The sequence below is a fragment of the Arachis duranensis genome, chromosome 7, assembly GCF_000817695.3.
Source record: "Arachis duranensis cultivar V14167 chromosome 7, aradu.V14167.gnm2.J7QH, whole genome shotgun sequence".
In the NCBI taxonomy this organism is placed as follows: domain Eukaryota; kingdom Viridiplantae; phylum Streptophyta; class Magnoliopsida; order Fabales; family Fabaceae; genus Arachis; species Arachis duranensis.
The window spans coordinates 51515204-51533055 of NC_029778.3; the positions used below are offsets into that span (position 1 = coordinate 51515204).

The 17852-nt window shown below is 34.2% G+C and overlaps 3 protein-coding genes across 4 annotated transcripts; all 3 read left to right on the forward strand.

Annotated features, from left to right (window-relative positions):
• The first annotated feature begins 823 nt into the window (after window positions 1-823).
• On the forward strand, window positions 824-1174 carry LOC107458938 (uncharacterized). Its single transcript, XM_016077152.1, has one exon. The coding sequence runs from the start codon at window positions 824-826 to the stop codon at window positions 1172-1174; it is 351 nt and encodes a 116-aa protein (XP_015932638.1).
• A 6930-nt stretch (window positions 1175-8104) lies between these two features.
• LOC107458980 (IAA-amino acid hydrolase ILR1-like 4) lies at window positions 8105-11305 on the forward strand. Of its 2 annotated transcripts, XM_016077195.3 has the most exons (5): window positions 8105-8639; window positions 8949-9074; window positions 9461-9775; window positions 10296-10424; window positions 10756-11305. In XM_016077195.3, the coding sequence occupies exons 1-5, from the start codon at window positions 8289-8291 to the stop codon at window positions 11158-11160; spliced, it is 1326 nt and encodes a 441-aa protein (XP_015932681.1). In that variant the 5' UTR covers window positions 8105-8288; the 3' UTR covers window positions 11161-11305. The 2 variants fall into 2 exon arrangements, with proteins under 2 accessions (XP_015932681.1, XP_020983582.1); XM_021127923.2 differs by lacking the exon at window positions 8949-9074.
• An 82-nt stretch (window positions 11306-11387) lies between these two features.
• On the forward strand, window positions 11388-15540 carry LOC107458979 (uncharacterized). The gene is made up of 11 exons (XM_016077194.3): window positions 11388-11867; window positions 11965-12207; window positions 12300-12461; window positions 12534-12643; window positions 12801-12909; window positions 13278-13433; window positions 13578-13693; window positions 13814-13980; window positions 14361-14491; window positions 14564-14696; window positions 14952-15540. The coding sequence occupies exons 1-10, from the start codon at window positions 11523-11525 to the stop codon at window positions 14669-14671; spliced, it is 1647 nt and encodes a 548-aa protein (XP_015932680.1). The 5' UTR covers window positions 11388-11522; the 3' UTR covers window positions 14672-14696; window positions 14952-15540.
• The last annotated feature ends 2312 nt before the right edge of the window (window positions 15541-17852 follow it).

Here is a 17852-nt window from a genome sequence, read left to right on the forward strand (position 1 = left end):
TGTCTTTTCGAAAGGTATCTTTGGTACATATCCCTAGAATTCATAATGAAATTGCCAATGAGTTGGCTCAAATTGCTTCGAGGTATCGAATTAGCCCAGAAACTATTAAGAAGTTATCTAGTATCCATCAAATTTTATTGCCAGCAAATGAAAGAGAAGTGATATGTATGAATTAGTGGGAGGACTCTGATTGGAGAAAGACTATTGCTCAGTATTTGAAAGATCCCAATACCACAGTCGATAGAAAATAAAATTACGAGCAATGAATTTCGTTTTATTGGCTGATGAATTATATAAAAAAGGGATTGATGGAAGTTTGATGAGATGTTTGAGTCGAGAAGATCAGAATATTGCTTTGGATGAAGTTCATAATGGAATTTGTGGTGCTCATCAGGCATGAAAGAAAATGAGATGGGTGTTATATCGCAATCATGTATACTGGCCATCTATGATAAAAGATTGTATTGATTATGCAAAGGCATGTCAAGAATGTCAGAAACATGGGTCGATACAACAAATTCTAGCAACCGAATTACATTCGATAATAAAGCCTTGGCCATTTAGAGGTTGGGCTTTGGATCTAATTGGGTTGATTCATCCTCCTTCATCGAAATAACACAAGTTTATTTTGGTGGCTATTGATTATTTCACAAAATGGGTTGAGGCTATTCCATTAGTAGAAGTTAGTCAAAATGAGATAATCGACTTTATCGAGAAAAATATTATCCATTGATTTGGAATTCCTCAAACTTTAAGTACTGACCAAGGAACTATGTTTACTGGCCAACGAATTAAAAATTTTGCGGCCTCAAGAAATATTAATATGGTTACTTCGACTCCCTATTATGCACAAGCTAATGGGCAAGTAGAAGCAGCGCATAAGATATTGATAGGCTTGATTAAAAAACATATCGGGAATAGGCCTCGAACATGGCATGAGATTTTAAGTCAAGTATTATGGGCTTATCGAAACTCACCAAGAGGTTCGACAGGGACTTCAGCTTATAAATTAGTATATGGCCATGATGCAGTATTGCAATTAGAGATTAATTTAAATACTTTAAGAGTATCGAAACAGAATGATTTTCCTGTTGATGATTATTGGAATGCAATGTTTGATGAGTTGAATGAATTGGATTCAGAGCGAATTTTGGCACTTGAAAATGTAATTTGACAAAAAGAAAGTATTGCTCGAAGTTATAATCATCGAATCAAAGAAAAATCTTTTAAGATAGGAGAATTAGTTTTGAAAGTTGTTTTACCTATGGAAAAGAAATCGATATTTTTGGGTAAGTGGTCCCATAGTTGGGAAGGTCCTTTTCAAGTGATAGGTAAATATTCTGGGAATGTCTATTAGATTAAAGATATTGAGTCGGGAAAAGTGATTAACTCGATTAATGGGAAATACTTGAAACTTTTCTATTGTTGGCAAGCATAAAAAGTTAACATATACGGAAAGCTTAAGAAATAATAACCATTACAAAGTAAAATTAAAAATAAAGTTATAAGTAAAAGGGATTCAAGGTGCCAATAGTTTTTGCCAAATCAGAGCGCAGCTTTGTTCTCTTGTTTTTCAGGAGTGTAAGCATTTCAATCTGCTTGAACTTGTCAGCTTGAATTTTCTCAAGTTATTTTTCATATTCTCCTCGTTCGGTATCGAGTGAGACAAGTTTTTGGATAAGGAGATGCTGCTCTTGTTGGGCTGCAGCAAGAGGTTTGGCTATAGTGGCTCGATTTTGGCGAATGGTAGCAAGTTGTTTTTGAATTTGAGCCAATTCTACTTCGAGTCTTGCTTCTTCTTGATCATGGAAAGCTTGTACAGAGATAGCATGAGAGATTTTCAGATCAAATTCTTCACGAGAAGCTTGAATGGGTTGAGCAGTTGCAAGAATATTGTCTATTTTTGATTTGGCTACGACTTCTTTATTTTCAGTTTCTTGAAGTTGAAACTAAGACGCAACACTCTCATTGAGAAGTAGTTTGAATTCTTGAATCGAAGCAGAATATGGTGTGTTGGTTGGGAATTTAAAAGAGAATTTCAAAACATCAGCCAAGATTTGATTGAGAATTGGATTATTAACCTAGGTGGTAGGAGGATGATCCAAGAGCTTGATGAGTGATCGAAGTTGTCCCCGAGTGGTAGAATCTAATTCGATCAAAGGCCTTGATGTGGTAGGTCTTGAAATTGTTGGTGCAGGTACTAGTACCTTATTTTCTTGGATGATTTTATTTAAAACAGAAGTCAGATCTTCCAAAGTAGCACTGGTTGAAGTGGTAGGAACATTTGATGTTTCTGGTCTTGGTCCTAGAGAAGTTTGGAGTGAAGGATCAGGTTGCAACTCTGGAGGGGTTTCTACAACCTTAGATCGAGAAGAATCTGAATTAGTGGTGTCAGCAGCCTTAGAAGCAGAATCAGAGTCTGGAACCGTTTGGTTCTCTTCAGTTGGGGCAGCTTGATTGTTGAGTGAGGGTGATTCAAGTGGATGGGTTCCTTTTGGAGATTGCTACAGAGGATTTTCTGTCAGGTCAATCACTTGTGTTGCGTGGAGAAGAGGTGGACGAGGAGCAGGAATTGATTGTAGAGATCCTGTGAATTGAATTGAATCATGTGATGTGAAATGATCTGGGTCATTTTGTTGTTGAGGGATTAACTGATCGAGAACTCCAGTAAAAGAAGCAGCATGGGCAACATTAATGGGCTAATATAAAAGGTACACAATTATGAGTTTAAGATCTATTTTAAACTAAGTAAGAAGTGTATAGTGATAGGTGTGTTACCTGAGGAATTCTGGATCTTAGTATTAGTTGAGTGCCAGGATCAGAATTGGCTGCCTCTTCCAATTGAGAGGAAACAACAAGAGAATCTTTATTGGCTGATTCACTCTCATCCGCGCTCTCGCTTGACGATTGCAAAATTAGCTGTTAAAAATCCAAGATCAATTATGTTTTGAAAAAGTACATAAGAGTAATATTCAGAAGATGTTTCGAATTTGAAAGTAGAGTCATGAATAGAAGGATTACTCTGCGAGAAGTCCTAGTAGGAGTTCTTTTGATCTTATGTGGTGGTGGCCGAGCAGCTTTAGCTTTCCTTTTATGTGATCTTTTTGGAGAATTTTTAGTAACAGCTGTTCGAATAGCAGTTTACTGAATGTCTTCTAAGGTATGGGTATATCTTGAGTAATAAGCAGTCCACCATTCGAGACAGGATTTAGTGATAAATGAACTGCGTTCATAAACCAAGAAGTTGAAGCGGTCTCTTCGTTTTTGATTTTTTGAAAGACAAGTATTGAAATCTTCCTGTGAAGTCAGAGTGATTTGGCAGAATGGTTCACTGTGTCGAGGCTGAGGAGTTGGGATAGCATGAGAGAAGCCCAATTGTCTTGCGATTAAATGGGGAGCATACAAGGTTATTTTGAATCTTTCTTTCTTGTATTGTGGCAGCCCTATTGGTATCACTTGAACTGCCAAAAGATGTGCCCAAGTTCGATTTTCAAGATCGCTTTCCTTATTAGTGTTTGGAAAGAGTAAACGATCGAGCCAGACAGGACCGCAGTTGCGGCGTAAAAAAGGAGTGAAGTTGAGTTAATCATTATCAAAATTTTTGCAAGAATGAAAAGGATGAAAACAGACCAAAATTTGTCTTCATTCGATTGGGTGTCTAGGAAATTGGGTTTGTATTCGGATAAACGAAAACCCTCGATGTGTTGTTTGTCAGTGCTACCCCCTACAGGTTTTATCATGTAATTTTCGAAAATAGCAGTCAGCCATAATTGAAGAAGTCAAAGTGGACCTCCTGTGTTGTTTATTTTGTTGTCTCGGAGGTCATAGACAAGTAAGCCAAGTTCTTCGAAAATGTGCCCGAGAAGAAGTTTGGCCAAGTTGAAAACTTTTTTCTCATGTAAAAGAGCAGCTAAGGGAAGGAAGATTTTTGACATCTGAACACTTCAAGAGCAGAACAAAACTGCATTTAGCCAGTAGAATAAAAAGGCTATATATTCATCATTAGTGATTTCTGTACCATCTTCGTCCATGTTATGAGCGATGAAGTCACTGTAATGGACACTGAAAGTGACATTGTATTGATGCTGAGGTTGCATGTCAGGAGTGCAGTCTGAAAAATTTATCGAGAGCCCTGTAATAGCGGCTACATTAAGGAGAGACATTCTAATCATTCCACAAGGAAAGTGGAAATTATTGGTAGTTTAGTTCCAGAAACATGTCACTGCTCCAATCATCCAAGGATGTGTAGTGAGTGAAAAGTGAGAAAGTCTCAACAGTTCTTGTATTCCTAGGGTTCCCCAGGAAGCACCCTTTGTGGGTTCGAGGCGTTGATACCAAGTTGTAAAATCAAACCCTCGAGGCTTAATTTTTGGGTTGTTTCGAAAAGGTTTCTGATTGATAAAGTTAGAAATGTTAAAAGCTTGGTTTATCAATAAATCTTCTCCTTCAGCATTTGAGAAGAACGAAGCTTTTTGTTTGCCCTTTCAAGAGTTTCAATCGGCCCGAAAAAACAATGTGTATCTGCACCAATTGTAAAAGGGATAAGAATCCTGTTATCGTTGGTTTGAAGATGGGGGTCATGAATAATTTCATCATTAATTTGATTAAGGATGCGAAGAACTGGCGGTGATGGTGGTGCAATGGCATGGTCTTTATCTTGAGTAGTGGTACGGAAGGAGGAACCAGCCATTGTCGAGGAGAATTGAAGGTTGGAGGTTTTTGTGAGAAAGTTTTGATGCGAAGTTCAGAAAATAATGAATTTAGGAGACTCAAATGAAGTAAGAATGGTGAAATTTAAAAGTATTGCTGTAGCCGTTACTGTGGAAGAGATACAGATAGAGGTAACTTCGTGAAGAAGATGAAGTGGTGGAAAGAGAAAACGTAAGTCTTGAAAGACGTGTCGAGTGGATCAGTAATAATGGGAAGTTTAAATGTCAATTATTATTGGTTTGAAAACTGACGTTTTTTGGATTAAGTGTTTTATTGATTTGATAGTAATATCGAAGCCAACCACATTAATCCAAGGGAGAAATTTGTTGATCAAAAAATATTTTTGATACAAGTAAGATGAATCGAAACAAGGTATATGGCCTTTTCGAAGAAGATACAGGGTTGGGATGAAGTTGAAAGTAATCAGCTCTAACTTAGGATTCGATTATGTTGTCGATCGAAAAAGTCAAATCGAGTAAGAGTCTCGATTTGAAGAATTAGGAAGAGCTTTTGAAGAGCTGTTTGAGTATTGATGGAAGCGGAAAAGTTTGTGGCTTTTATCACACGAGGAAAATATTGAAAATATCCACAATCACACAATGAGAACAGTTACAAAGAGTGATTGCATTTCAATTTGTGATTTTTCATTTAATTGTAATTAATTATCATCAAATTAACCGTTATGTAAGATAGTCTATAAATACTATGAAGTGTTAAGGAATAGGAGTTGGAACTTTCACTAAAAAAAAAACACTCTAAGCATTCTCACATCTCAGCGATTCCCTGAGTTTGCAATCGAGTTACACTTTATGTAGGGTTCCTTCCACTTTCTTCTTCAATTCATTTTCTTTTCTGTAAAATCTAACATTTCAATTAAGTTTATTCTTCCAGTATTCTTTATTTCCTTTGTCTATTTAATCTTTCCGTACTTCATTCTGTTTAATTAGTCTTTTAATTTAATTTAAATCATCGTTATTGTCTTTCTTTTAATTTTCAAGCAAATCTTTCTTTTCATAATTTATTTAGTTTTTATTTAAGAACTTTAATTTTTGATCTACATTTATTAATTTTACAAATTTATTCTATTTTTTATTGTCAAAACTTGTCTAATTGAAGACGCTTTGATGCACTTCTAGAAAACTGGTACTCGCACAGAGGAGTTGGTTTTGCTTCCAAACCATTAGAATCAAACCACCATCGATTTGACAAAAATTGACAAAACAGTTACACATCTAAATTTTTTTATAAATTAAGTCTAATTAAATCAAATAATAAAATTTGAAATAAAGTTAGATATAACTAATTTTTAGGGCAATTTACCTCTATAAAATAAATCCTGAAAACTTTTACTTGTTTCACTTTCTACATAATCCGTGGGAGCCAACCACGGTTTCAAAATTATACATAAACCGTGGCTAACAGCAAAGGATTACATGCAATTCATGCTCAACATAAATCGTGGGAGGCAGCCACGGTTTACCTTCGGTGAATGCAACACATAAACCGTGGGAGGCAGCCACGGTTTATGAGAAAGATTTTGTGTGCATAAAATCTTGGAGGCAGCCACGGTTTATGCATGAGTGGCTATGTGAAGTTGGGTGGCTGAGAGAGAATCCGAGGAGTTTTGTGGTTTATGGCCTCAAATCAATGATATGTGTAAACTTATAGTTAGTTATTGTAATTGTGTAAAATAAAGTACTTTACAAGGATATTTATTGAAACTAATATGTTAATTATTTATATACTTAATTTGGACACTATAATTTCGCATTAAGATAAAAAAATTATTAAAATTATAATGGCTTATTATAATCAACCACTATTAATATTATTGCACATCATTCGGCCACTATATTTATAATTCAATGATTATAATGTAATTTGAAGTAGTCTAAAGTCAAAATACATGATATAAGACATCCAACACAATTACATTGTGAACTTTACATATATATGTACTAATATCTCAAAAACTCAGTAAAAAATAAATAGGCATATTAATTCAAAAATTAAATTATACCACTCAATGATATTATCAGATGATAATTTAAAATGTTGAGGATAAATAGAAATAAAAGATAAAATTAGATGATAATTAAATACATTTATATTATTTTCAAATTAAAAGAATATATTTATTTAAAATAATATGATTACGTTTATTTAAATTTAAAAAATTTTAATAAGAATATATTTATTTAAAATATTAAAATTTAAAATTTTAAATAAATTTACTTATATTAATTTTAAATTTTATTTAAAATAATACAAATATGTTTATTTAAATTCAAAAATAAAATTAAATTGATTAAAATTTATAAAAATATACTAATACAATTCAAATCATATTAAAACGTTAAAACATAAAGCTCCTCGAATTTTCTCTCAGCCACCCAATTTCACATAGCCGCTCATGCATAAACCGTGGCTGGTTAAGATTTTATGCACACACCATCTTCTTCATAAACCGTGACTGCCACCCACGATTTTCATATTCCATTCTCCAAAAGTAAACAGTGGCTGCTTTCCACGATTTATGTTCAGCTTTCTTTGCACGTAAATCTTTGCTGTCAGGCATGGTTTATGTGTATTTGGAAAACCGTGGTGGTTAGTTCTCACGGATTATATAAAAATTGAAACAAGACATACACGTAACCAGTTTTCAATTGTTGTAATCAGGTAAAAGTTTCTCACATTTATTTTATATAGATAAATTATCCTAATTTTTATTATGTTAAATCTATTTAGCTAGATTTGATTAATAAAAAAATTGTACGTATAGCATTATTCTAATTATAATAGAAAAGTTGAATGCTAGGCATTTATTTTTTATTTAGGAGTTTACTTTAGCAAACATGAAAAGCAATTACATAGTTTCAAGTGGAAAGAAGATAGTAGTAATAGAAACGGCGTGTGATGCCGGCCACCATAGTTCAATGAAATGAAAAGAGGCGTTATTATTATAGTCAATGCAGTAATCAAGCATGCCAAGGAACTATAGGCATTAACATGTGGAATATACAAAGATTTTTTTAACTTAATTATGCATCTGAATAGTGAGTGATGAGTGTAGCCAAACATTCAACATCTTTGACCCTCTTTTCCATCACATGCATACATGGAGTACCTATCATAGGATCCGTACCCAAACGGCACTAAGAAAAAGAAAGAGAAAGACGAAGTATTTACAGTACTTGTCTTAGGGAAACGTTTTGGAAAAAAATGAAAATTGTCACGTGCTGCAACTTTTGCGGTACCGTCCTCGTGAATTGACACGAGTGGCCGCCCCCTTTTCATAATGGCACGTGTTCCACATTTTTTATTTAAGCATTTCATCTTATTACTAACTAGTATTTATTAGTTTAATCCACACCTGCTAATGCTAATTTATTGAAATTCAATTAAGCTTTTACTACCATTTTAATTATAGAGTACCCAAAACTCAATTAAACTTCAGGTATTCTATAATAGTATTAGCACCTACCCTTCATCCTCTGCTTCCTTTGATTCTCTCTCTCTCTCTCTCTCTCTCTCTCATTCACTAACTCAGACCCACTTCAATAAGATCAAAGTTGAAGATGATGATGGGTTTGGTCAAATGGGTCAACTTGTTCATCATATTTCATTTGTTTGGTGCTGCAACAACAACAAAACCCATCATGGCAGCCTCAGATTCTTCCAAGTTTCTGAATTTGGCGAAGGAACCTTGGGTATTTGATTGGATGGTTGAGATCAGGAGGAAGATTCATGAGAATCCAGAACTGGGGTATGAGGAATTTAAGACAAGTGAGCTTGTAAGGACCGAATTGGACAAGCTTGGGATCCCATACAAATACCCAGTTGCGGTAACAGGTGTTATTGCTTTCATAGGAACAAAAAAGCCTCCTTTTGTTGCAATTAGAGCTGACATGGATGCTCTCCCTATGCAGGTTCTCAACTAGATTAGTAGATTTCATCTCTTAGTCTCTCTCTCATATCTATGCTCACCATGTGTTTGTTGAATGATTTTGACTTTTTCATTTTTTTTCTTTTTTGCCAAAAAAAAGAGGATTATGAATTTTATCCTGGTTTTCCTTCCTTTTTTGGGCCAAGAAGGTCTTCAAGTTTTAGTCAAAATAAAGTCTTCTTTTCCAATTTGTGGGTCTATGTTTAAATGTTCTGTACTAAGCGGCAACTGTTTCATCTATATTTCCATTTATATTTATTGTTTTTTGATGTTTGGGATATGTGTACCTTAGGAACTGGTGGAATGGGAGCACAAGAGTAAAGTGCAAGGCAAGATGCATGCATGCGGTCATGATGCTCATGTTGCTATGCTTCTTGGTGCTGCAAAGATCCTCAAAGAGCATGAAAAAGATATCCAAGTGTGTGTTTTGATCCCCCCTTTTTTTGTGCTCCCTAAATAATTATATGTTTTGTTGATAAACTGATTTTTCAAATCATTTACAATGTGTGTGTGTGGTCATTACTCTCCAGTTTGCCATCTTCTAAATCTCAAGAATGTTTGTGGCTCTGCTGTTAAAGTTACTGTCTTTTTTATAATGCATATGTAAATGTCAAACATGGTTATGTGTTTGATACATGCCAAGATTGCTGCGACCATTCTATTAATACATCCATGATTGTTGTTATTGTAACAAACGCATCATCTAGGAGCATTATGGCTAACCATTCTTTTTTCTAAATTGGCATGTTTTTTGGTTTTATGTATTTATGTATCCGTGATATCATTCCATATATTTTTCTGTAGGGAACTGTAGTTCTTGTTTTTCAACCTGCAGAGGAAGGAGGTGGAGGGGCTAAGGAAATTTTAGATGCTGGAGCCTTAGAAAATGTTTCTGCCATATTTGGATTGCATGTCGCACCGAAGTTACCTATAGGCGTAGTGGCATCTAGATCTGGTTCTTTCTTTGCCGGAAGTGGCTTCTTTGAAGCAATAATAAGTGGCAAGGGAGGTCATGCAGCCATTCCTCAGCATTCTATAGACCCCATATTGGCAGCTTCTAATGTGATTGTTAGCTTACAACATATAATTTCTCGCGAGGCTGATCCTCTGGATTCGCAGGTAAACTTATTTTCTTCCTTTCTGGTCATGCTATTTGTTCATATTTGATCTTATTTTATCCTTAATTACTGCCTTAAAACAATCAATTTTTACCACATCAAGTATTTTGCAGAGACAAAGATAAGGTTGCAAATCAATTTCTTCATCTATGATTTGCTTCCTTTGCTTTCACATTCTTATTTAAGTTTAATTTCGAAGTATCAGTTCCACCCTTTTGTTACTTTGCTTAATTTGAGACATTGTGTTTGTTTAGCATTCTACAAAGGCATTATGAACCTCTATTATGAGTTATTTAAGAGTAGAGATTGTTGGAGTCACACTGTCATGTCCACTGTCTTGGTTTTTTGAAGGGGAAAATGTTGGGAAACATTCCATAACTTCATCTTTTCACAAAGACTATTGAATATAAAAACTAAAAAATAAAATAAAACAAAAATATTTTTCCAGATGTAATTCCTTGTCTAGAAAAGCATTCTCCTTTGTCTTTCTGACATAAAACACATAAAACATACCCCCACAGGTTGTGACGGTAGCGAAATTCCAAGGAGGTGGTGCATTCAATGTTATTCCAGATTCTGTCACAATCGGTGGGACTTTCCGAGCTTTCTCAACAGGGAGTTTTATGCAACTGAGACAGCGGATTGAGCAGGTATGTCACAGAGAAATGTGATATGATTTTCTGGTCATCAATTCACCATCTTCTGTATGTTTCTCATAGCAGTGTATTAGGGACTAGGAAGGGATTTGAGTTCCCTAATAAGTTTCACATGTTAGGGTCATGGTGGAAAGAGACTTAGATCTACTCACATTAGAAACTCTGTTGAGCTTTTGCAAAGTCTTTTTGTTTGTCTTTTTGTTTCAGGTTGTTTTCACTGGTTTTTAGAAAACACTGAAAATGGAAACAGAAGATAAAATGCAAAACAAACATATCTTTATCTTCCTATACTATTCTCTTCTGATTTTTTCCAACATTTGTGCAGGTTATTACTAAGCAAGCTTCCGTGCAAAGGTGCAATGCAACGGTCAGCTTTCTGGACGACAAGCCTTTCTTCCCTCCAACTGTAAACCATGCAGAATTGCATGACTATTTCCAAAGTGTAGCCGGAAGCGTGCTCGGCGGCGATAAAGTGATTGACATACAACCATTGATGGGATCGGAGGACTTTTCGTTCTACCAACAGGTCATTCCCGGTTACTTCTTCCTCCTTGGAATGGAGAACACGGCGGTTGAACACCTCGAATCGCCACACTCTCCCCATTTCAAAGTAAACGAAGATGCACTCCCTTATGGAGCTGCACTTCATGCTTCATTAGCTGCTAACTATCTTCTCAAAATTCATCAAGACTTGCCAGTGGTAAAGGAGAAACACCATGATGAATTATAACACACATCATATCATCATGCTTTCCGCTTCACACATACCTTATTTGTAAATCTATTACATTCACAGTGAAGTCATTTGAGATCATTGGCAATGACCATATATATTGGAACAAATATTAGAAAATAATCCACAATTTTTCAGATAATTAATTATTCATTCTTATTATGAGCTTCATCAAATAGATTCCACCGTGAAATATTTCAATTGTAAAAAGAATTTGCAAAATTGAAAGCAACCGTACTATACAAATTTAAGCCCAAGTGTCCAAAAATAAATAAATCAAAACCGCCACAACCCGAACACTAGGCAGTTTCATTTCTCTGCGTAGTGCAGAGCAAGTTCAGCTGCCGAAACGCGAAAAAATGGCGACCATTTCAAGCCACTGCTTCAGGCATCTGCCACCGCGTATCCCAAAGTTTCGAGCTTCATCTTCTCTTTCTCTCTCCACTCTCTCTTGTTCTCTCGCCCAAGAAGAAGACTTGGAACGCAACGGCAACGCAAGCTCCATAACCACCACCAATGGCAACAGTTCCTCGTATTTCCCGAAGCGAGGGCAGACCCTGGAGTTGGTGTGCGAGTCCCTCGCTTTCAAAGGGAAGGGTCTCTGCAAGGTCACTGACACCGGCTTCGTCGTCATGTGCGACCGTGCTCTACCCGGTGAGCGTTTCATTGGCCGTGTCACCCGCAAGAAGGGAAATTACGCTGAGGTGCCCCGTTTTCTTCTAGAAAAATCTCAACTTAAGTTGTGTTGAAATTTTGATTTTGATGAATTAGGGTTCTTTTCTATTTGGTTAAGAAGAGCAGGTAAGTAAGGTGAAGACTATTAGTCCTCCACGTGATATTGTTGATGCCCCTTGTGAGTATGCTTCCCATTGTGGAGGATGCAAGACACAGAACTTGTCTTATGAGGCTCAACTGAGAGCTAAGGAGGACCAGGTTCGTGAGTTGGTGGTGCATGTTGGAAGGTTTTCGCATAAAGAGCTCGAATTGGAAGGTGTTATGAAGCCAATTGTTCCATGTCATATTCAGTTTCATTATAGAAATAAGGTTCAGATTCTAGTGTTTCATTTCTTGTTTAAAGCAATGGTGTTATAGGTAGATGCAATTTGGTGATAATCATTATGTTCCTGATTATGCAGATGGAATTCTCATTTGGTCCTTACAAATGGTTACCTAAAGAATCATTGCATGAAAGGCAGGCTGGTAGTGATAATTATGCACTAGGGTTGCATGTGCCTGGTTTTTTCGATAAAGTTTTGAATGTTGACAAGTGCTTGTTGCAAAGTGATCCTGCTAATAAGGTATTAGCAATTTGGAAGTTCATTCAATTCGGATCTTGATTACTTCCGTTTTTGACTTGAAAATACGAATAGGTTCTTGCAGCTGTCCAGGATTGCTGGAGAGATCCTCAACTCGATTTTTCTCCCTATGATGTTCATTCACACAAAGGGTTTCTTAAGCATTTGATGCTGAGAACTGGAAGGTATATGAATTTATGTCTTGTGATCTAAACTTGACTTGTTTTAACTTTTAAGTGCATATACATATGATACTCTAGTTCTTGTATCTATGAACACAGCACATCCTTTATATTTGTAAGGTTTGTCTTTTATCAATATAACATACAATTTTTGTTTCAGGGATGTTGTGACTGGTCATCCTGAAGTTATGGTTAATTTTGTGACCTCTTCCAACAAACCAGAGCTCTTGAAGTTCCTAGTTGATAAACTTTCTGCATTTCCTGAAGTGGTTAGCATTAAGTTTTCTAATTACTTCTGTCAAACTACTTTGCCTTATCCACATTTTGCTGCTTTCTTACCATCCAAGTTGTTCTACCTAACAAACAAAGCTTTTCCCTTGGTGAACTTCAGGATTTCTACAACAGCCTTATCATTTAAACTTCCATAAAATATAGTGAGAGTATGAATTGTTGTTTTTTGTTCTACGTGGTTCCTCAACCTGTTTCCAGTGCAAAGTTTACTCCATATTTAAAAGCTAACAGTCACAGAGTTTTCGGAGAAATTATCCCATGGTTTACTTGTTAACTTGTTTCCAAACTGTGTGTATACATTTTTTTTAATGCTTTAGTCATTTTTTGTTTTGGGCATGAATGACAGGTGAGCATCATAAACAATGTTAATACTTCTGTTGGTAATACATCTGTCGGCGAGGAAGAATACACTTTGTATGGGAAATCATGCATAACAGAGACCTTAAGAGGGCTTACATTCCAGATATCAGCAAACTCATTCTTCCAAACAAATACTCATCAGGTTTGCAATATGCCAACAAAAACTTTTTATTATATATTTAGATACTGGATCTACCGCAGAGCAATTTTTTCCCTTCCCTTTTTAATTTTTAAATTTAACCATGAGACTAAATAAATAAAAAATAAGCAATTTTTATCCTAGTAGGCAGAGGTTCTATATGAGCTTATTGAAGAGTATGCTGGGATAACGGGAGATGGTTCAGAAGTTGTCCTTGACCTGTTTTGCGGAACAGGTACCATAGGTCTCGCACTTGCCAATAGGTAACTTTTTTATAATTAAATGGTTTTACAATTTTAGGTCAAATTGTCAAACACTAAGATTAGTGTAGTATCTCATATAGTTAAGATAAATTCACAACTTACTTTTACTTCTCTTAACAGTGTAAAACATGTCTATGGCTATGAAGTAGTTCCTCAAGCCATAGCAGATGCCCGTCTTAATGCCGAGATAAATGGAATACACAATGCAACATTTGTCCAGGGGGATCTCAACAAAATTGATGAGAATTTCGGGAAGAATTTTCCTAAACCTGACATTGTCATTTCTGGTATTTCGGCCTCTAAAATCCTACTTATTTATTCATTATATATACTTTGGTTGTGCTTTAAGTATTTATTTGATTGTAGTCTTGATGGGGATTATCCTTGGCAAGTGTTGTTCATTTTGATCATTTTTTAATTCCATTCAAACAAGCAGAGAATGAGAGAAGTGTTCTGTAAATGAAAAATTATCAATTGTGTTTTACTAATTTGTATGCTACTGCGAGGAACTAGCATATTTTGTTGTTTCTGCTTCAAGAGTCTGACAAACAATTTCCATTTCCATTGAAAGCATTTTTTGAACTGAAGATCATCCATTTCCAGTATTTGATGTAATTGTGCTCGATCCCAATGCATTGTACCTCTCATCATTATGAATTTATTGCAGATCCGAATCGCCCAGGAATGCACATGAAGTTGATCAAATTCCTGCTAAAACTTAAGGCACCTCGCATAGTATACGTGTCATGTAATCCTGCAACATGTGCACGTGACCTTGATTATCTCTGTCATGGTGTGGTATGTCATTTTTCTTATATGCTAGCTCTGGTTCTTTGAGATTCAACCATTTGAGTTGAAGATTTTGTGCAGGCAGAACAGAATATAGAAGGATGTTACAAGCTAGTAGGGCTACAACCAGTTGACATGTTCCCACACACACCTCATATTGAGTGTGTATGCCTTCTAGAGCTTTGTTAATTTGCGATTGCCTTTCCATGCGAAGGTTCGACATTGTCTCATTTTCTCTGCTATGTTTGTGGTTTCTTTGAACTTTTTGGATATCTGACAAATTGATTGAGAATTTTGTGCGAAATATCCCACGTATCCCTTCATTTGGATTGTTTACGCATGTTCTTGATAAATATGAGGGCAGTCCATCTCTAAATACAATCATGTTTCTCTAGAGGGTACTTCATTTGTTTTCCTCTTTACTCCTTGCTTTGTTTCTTGTATTCTAATTGTGTGACATGACTTTCAGGGCATAACAAGCTTGGTACAGGATATAAGTCAAGGTTGGGTGTTCAAGGTAGAGATAGCTGCGGAAACTCATGCTTCTTTGCTGCATGATCTGACTAATGTGTGCCTCCCAAAACCATTCTAAGAGTCTCATAAAATTGAGTTCATGGTGGACACCCTCAAAGGCTGGTTTCATGCTTAGCATAGCAGCCTTCGAATGTGGATTACTGTTGGTTGTTGATTCCAATTCATATGACAAGTCTATCATAAAATGGATCATATTCTTCACTTGTCAGAGCACACTTAAAAGAAAGGTTAAGCAGCAAGTCCATCATGAAATATTGAATGTTTACCCTGACAAGTTAATAGTATTTAGTGTATACTAAAAACAAGGACTATATTGGAAAATTTTGCTGTAGTAAACTGCTAAATTTGAGTTTATATCCTTTCTTTTTCTGGGGATCCAGAATTTGTTCCCTAAAGAAGTGTCCTAGTAGTTAGTACAGAGCACAAATGGCCCATATATGTTTTAGGGCCATTTTTCTTTATTCCCAAAGTACCTTTGTACAAGTGATTTTATTCGTATTTTAATTCTATTATTATTATTATTATTATTATTATTATTATTATTGTTTCCCATTCCACCGATATAATTGTAATAGAAAGTTTTCAAGTATATCGGTATACTGGTGTTTCAGTGATTTTTAATCGTTGATCTTAATTATATATATTGTATATATTTTTTATAATTAAGATTAACAATTAAAAATTACTGAAATACCGATGTATTGATACACTTGAAAATTTTTCAATAGTAATAATAACTACAACAAAGCCCTATTTCAGTGAAACAACAATAATAATTGAGAAAACTCCAGTGTCATAGCTTTTTGGTGTTTTTTTTCTCTAAAATAAAAGCTAATATAGGCAGTGTTTATATGTCGATGAGTTTTAGTTCATGTGGTATATGCAGTGTTTATATAGGCAGTGTTTATAACGTCACATTGTTATGTTTGGCAATTTCTTGAAACCCCTAACCCAGAATTGCTTTCACATGTGAACGTACGTTCACAAGAAGCTAAAAATTCAAGCTTCTGCGTTCACGTTGGAAAAATTAATAACCATTGGAAGAGTTAGGTAACAAATTTATTTTATATCTATCAACTGTACCCTTCCTTTCTTCTATAAAAAGGATACCCATAACCACATAATTTCACACGGTAGTAGTTCTTTCTATGTTCTTAGTTACAAAATTTTTTTTATCAAACTCTTTTATTGTTCATATGATATATATTGTTGGTTGTAATTATTATATACTATTTGTATAATTTTTTTTGTTTTTGTTTTTTATTTTTATTGTACTTTATTTATTTTTATTATATAATAATTATAAGTAATAAAAGAGTCATAAATAATAAAAATTTACAGTCCAAAATATATTAAATTAAAGAGTACTCACAGAACTAAAATAAATTATAAAATCTTTTTTTTTGTTTAACATTATACAATGTATAGTATTCTCTTTTATATTTTTATTTTTTATTATTTTTTAGTTCATATGAATTTTTTTTATCCTTTACTGTTTTTTATGTTTAATATGTAACGTGTCTTTTTTATTTTTATTTGACTTTGTTTTTTTTATTTTTTACTTATTTTTATCATTGGCCTTTTTTATATTATTTTTCAGTGTTTTAATCTCTCATCTCTCAAATATGTTATTAATTTTTTTATGGTATTTTTTTATTTCTTTCTCATATGAATTTTATTTTTTTTTATGTCCTGTATTTATATTGTTAGTTTTATATGATATATATTGTTGATATATATTGTTTATATGAATTTTATTTTTCTTCTTTTTTATTATATTTCTTTTATTCATATGATATATATATTATTGATTTTATAAAATTTTTATCGTTTTTTATTTACATGAATTCTCGTTTTATATTTTATTATACTTTATTTTTGTTTTGGCTAAAATTTTTTATTTTTTATTCAACTATGTAAAATTTATAATTATAATTTTTATATATTATATTTTATTGTAACTTTTTTTATAAAATGAATTAATAAGATCTATTCAAATATTTAAAGTAAAATAATAGAATAATATAAAAAATTATTTTAATTGATGTCTTTTTTAGTAATTTTTCATCTAAAAGTGATTTTGAATAGTATAACCCAAACAACATTTATTTTACTATAATCAATTTTGATATAAAAATTGCCAAACATAAATCACGTTAACACAAACTTACTTTTCATTAAAAACAAGTTTGCAAAATCACTTCTATACAAACTCTCGTTTGTAAACTGAAATCCAAATACACACTTAGTCTTTAATCTGTCAGATTGAGAGATATCATTTGAGTAAACTAAAAAAAAAAAGACACCGTTTATATAATACACCGACATGGTAAGAAATGAGATTGTTGGATCATGGCTTATCATGGTGCCTCGAGATCAGCGAGGAATGTGTCAACTTTATCATAATTAAGGAATCCATCTGGTTTTGTACATGCATGTCTCTGTGTAGAGAGTGTAGTAAGTATTATTTGGTAAGAGCGTGAAATACTGTATGTAATTCACAATGATAATGTATGAATGAAGTTGTGGTAGCTAGCTAGGAAGTAGGAACAAAAGAAAAAAACATAGATGATTGTGTGGGGCACGTGGGCGTGTGCACGTACGTGGTGGTCAACATCAACCTCCATTGTAGGGTACTCTATAATGTATCATCCATTGTGACAAGCCTAAAGATACATGCATGCATAGGATCGGAGAAGTAAAACACTCACTACTGCTTTAATTGCTATATAGGTGAATTCAACAAGCTTGCTTTTTTTCTCTGCGACCACTGATGATGTTGATATATATGTGTTGGCCGACATACATGGTCATTTCAATTCTGTAACAATACCTA

Coding starts and splice junctions, on each gene's coding strand:
- LOC107458938 (XM_016077152.1), top strand. CDS start 824: ATGGTTACTTCGACTCCCTATTATGCACAAGCTAATGGGCAAGTAGAA.
- LOC107458979 (XM_016077194.3), top strand. CDS start 11,523: ATGGCGACCATTTCAAGCCACTGCTTCAGGCATCTGCCACCGCGTATC. Junction 12,208..12,299: donor AGTTTCATTATAGAAATAAG/GTTCAGATTCTA, acceptor CTGATTATGCAG/ATGGAATTCTCATTTGGTCC. Junction 13,434..13,577: donor TCCAAACAAATACTCATCAG/GTTTGCAATATG, acceptor TTATCCTAGTAG/GCAGAGGTTCTATATGAGCT.
- LOC107458980 (XM_016077195.3), top strand. CDS start 8,289: ATGATGATGGGTTTGGTCAAATGGGTCAACTTGTTCATCATATTTCAT. Junction 9,075..9,460: donor AGCATGAAAAAGATATCCAA/GTGTGTGTTTTG, acceptor ATTTTTCTGTAG/GGAACTGTAGTTCTTGTTTT. Junction 9,776..10,295: donor CTGATCCTCTGGATTCGCAG/GTAAACTTATTT, acceptor ATACCCCCACAG/GTTGTGACGGTAGCGAAATT.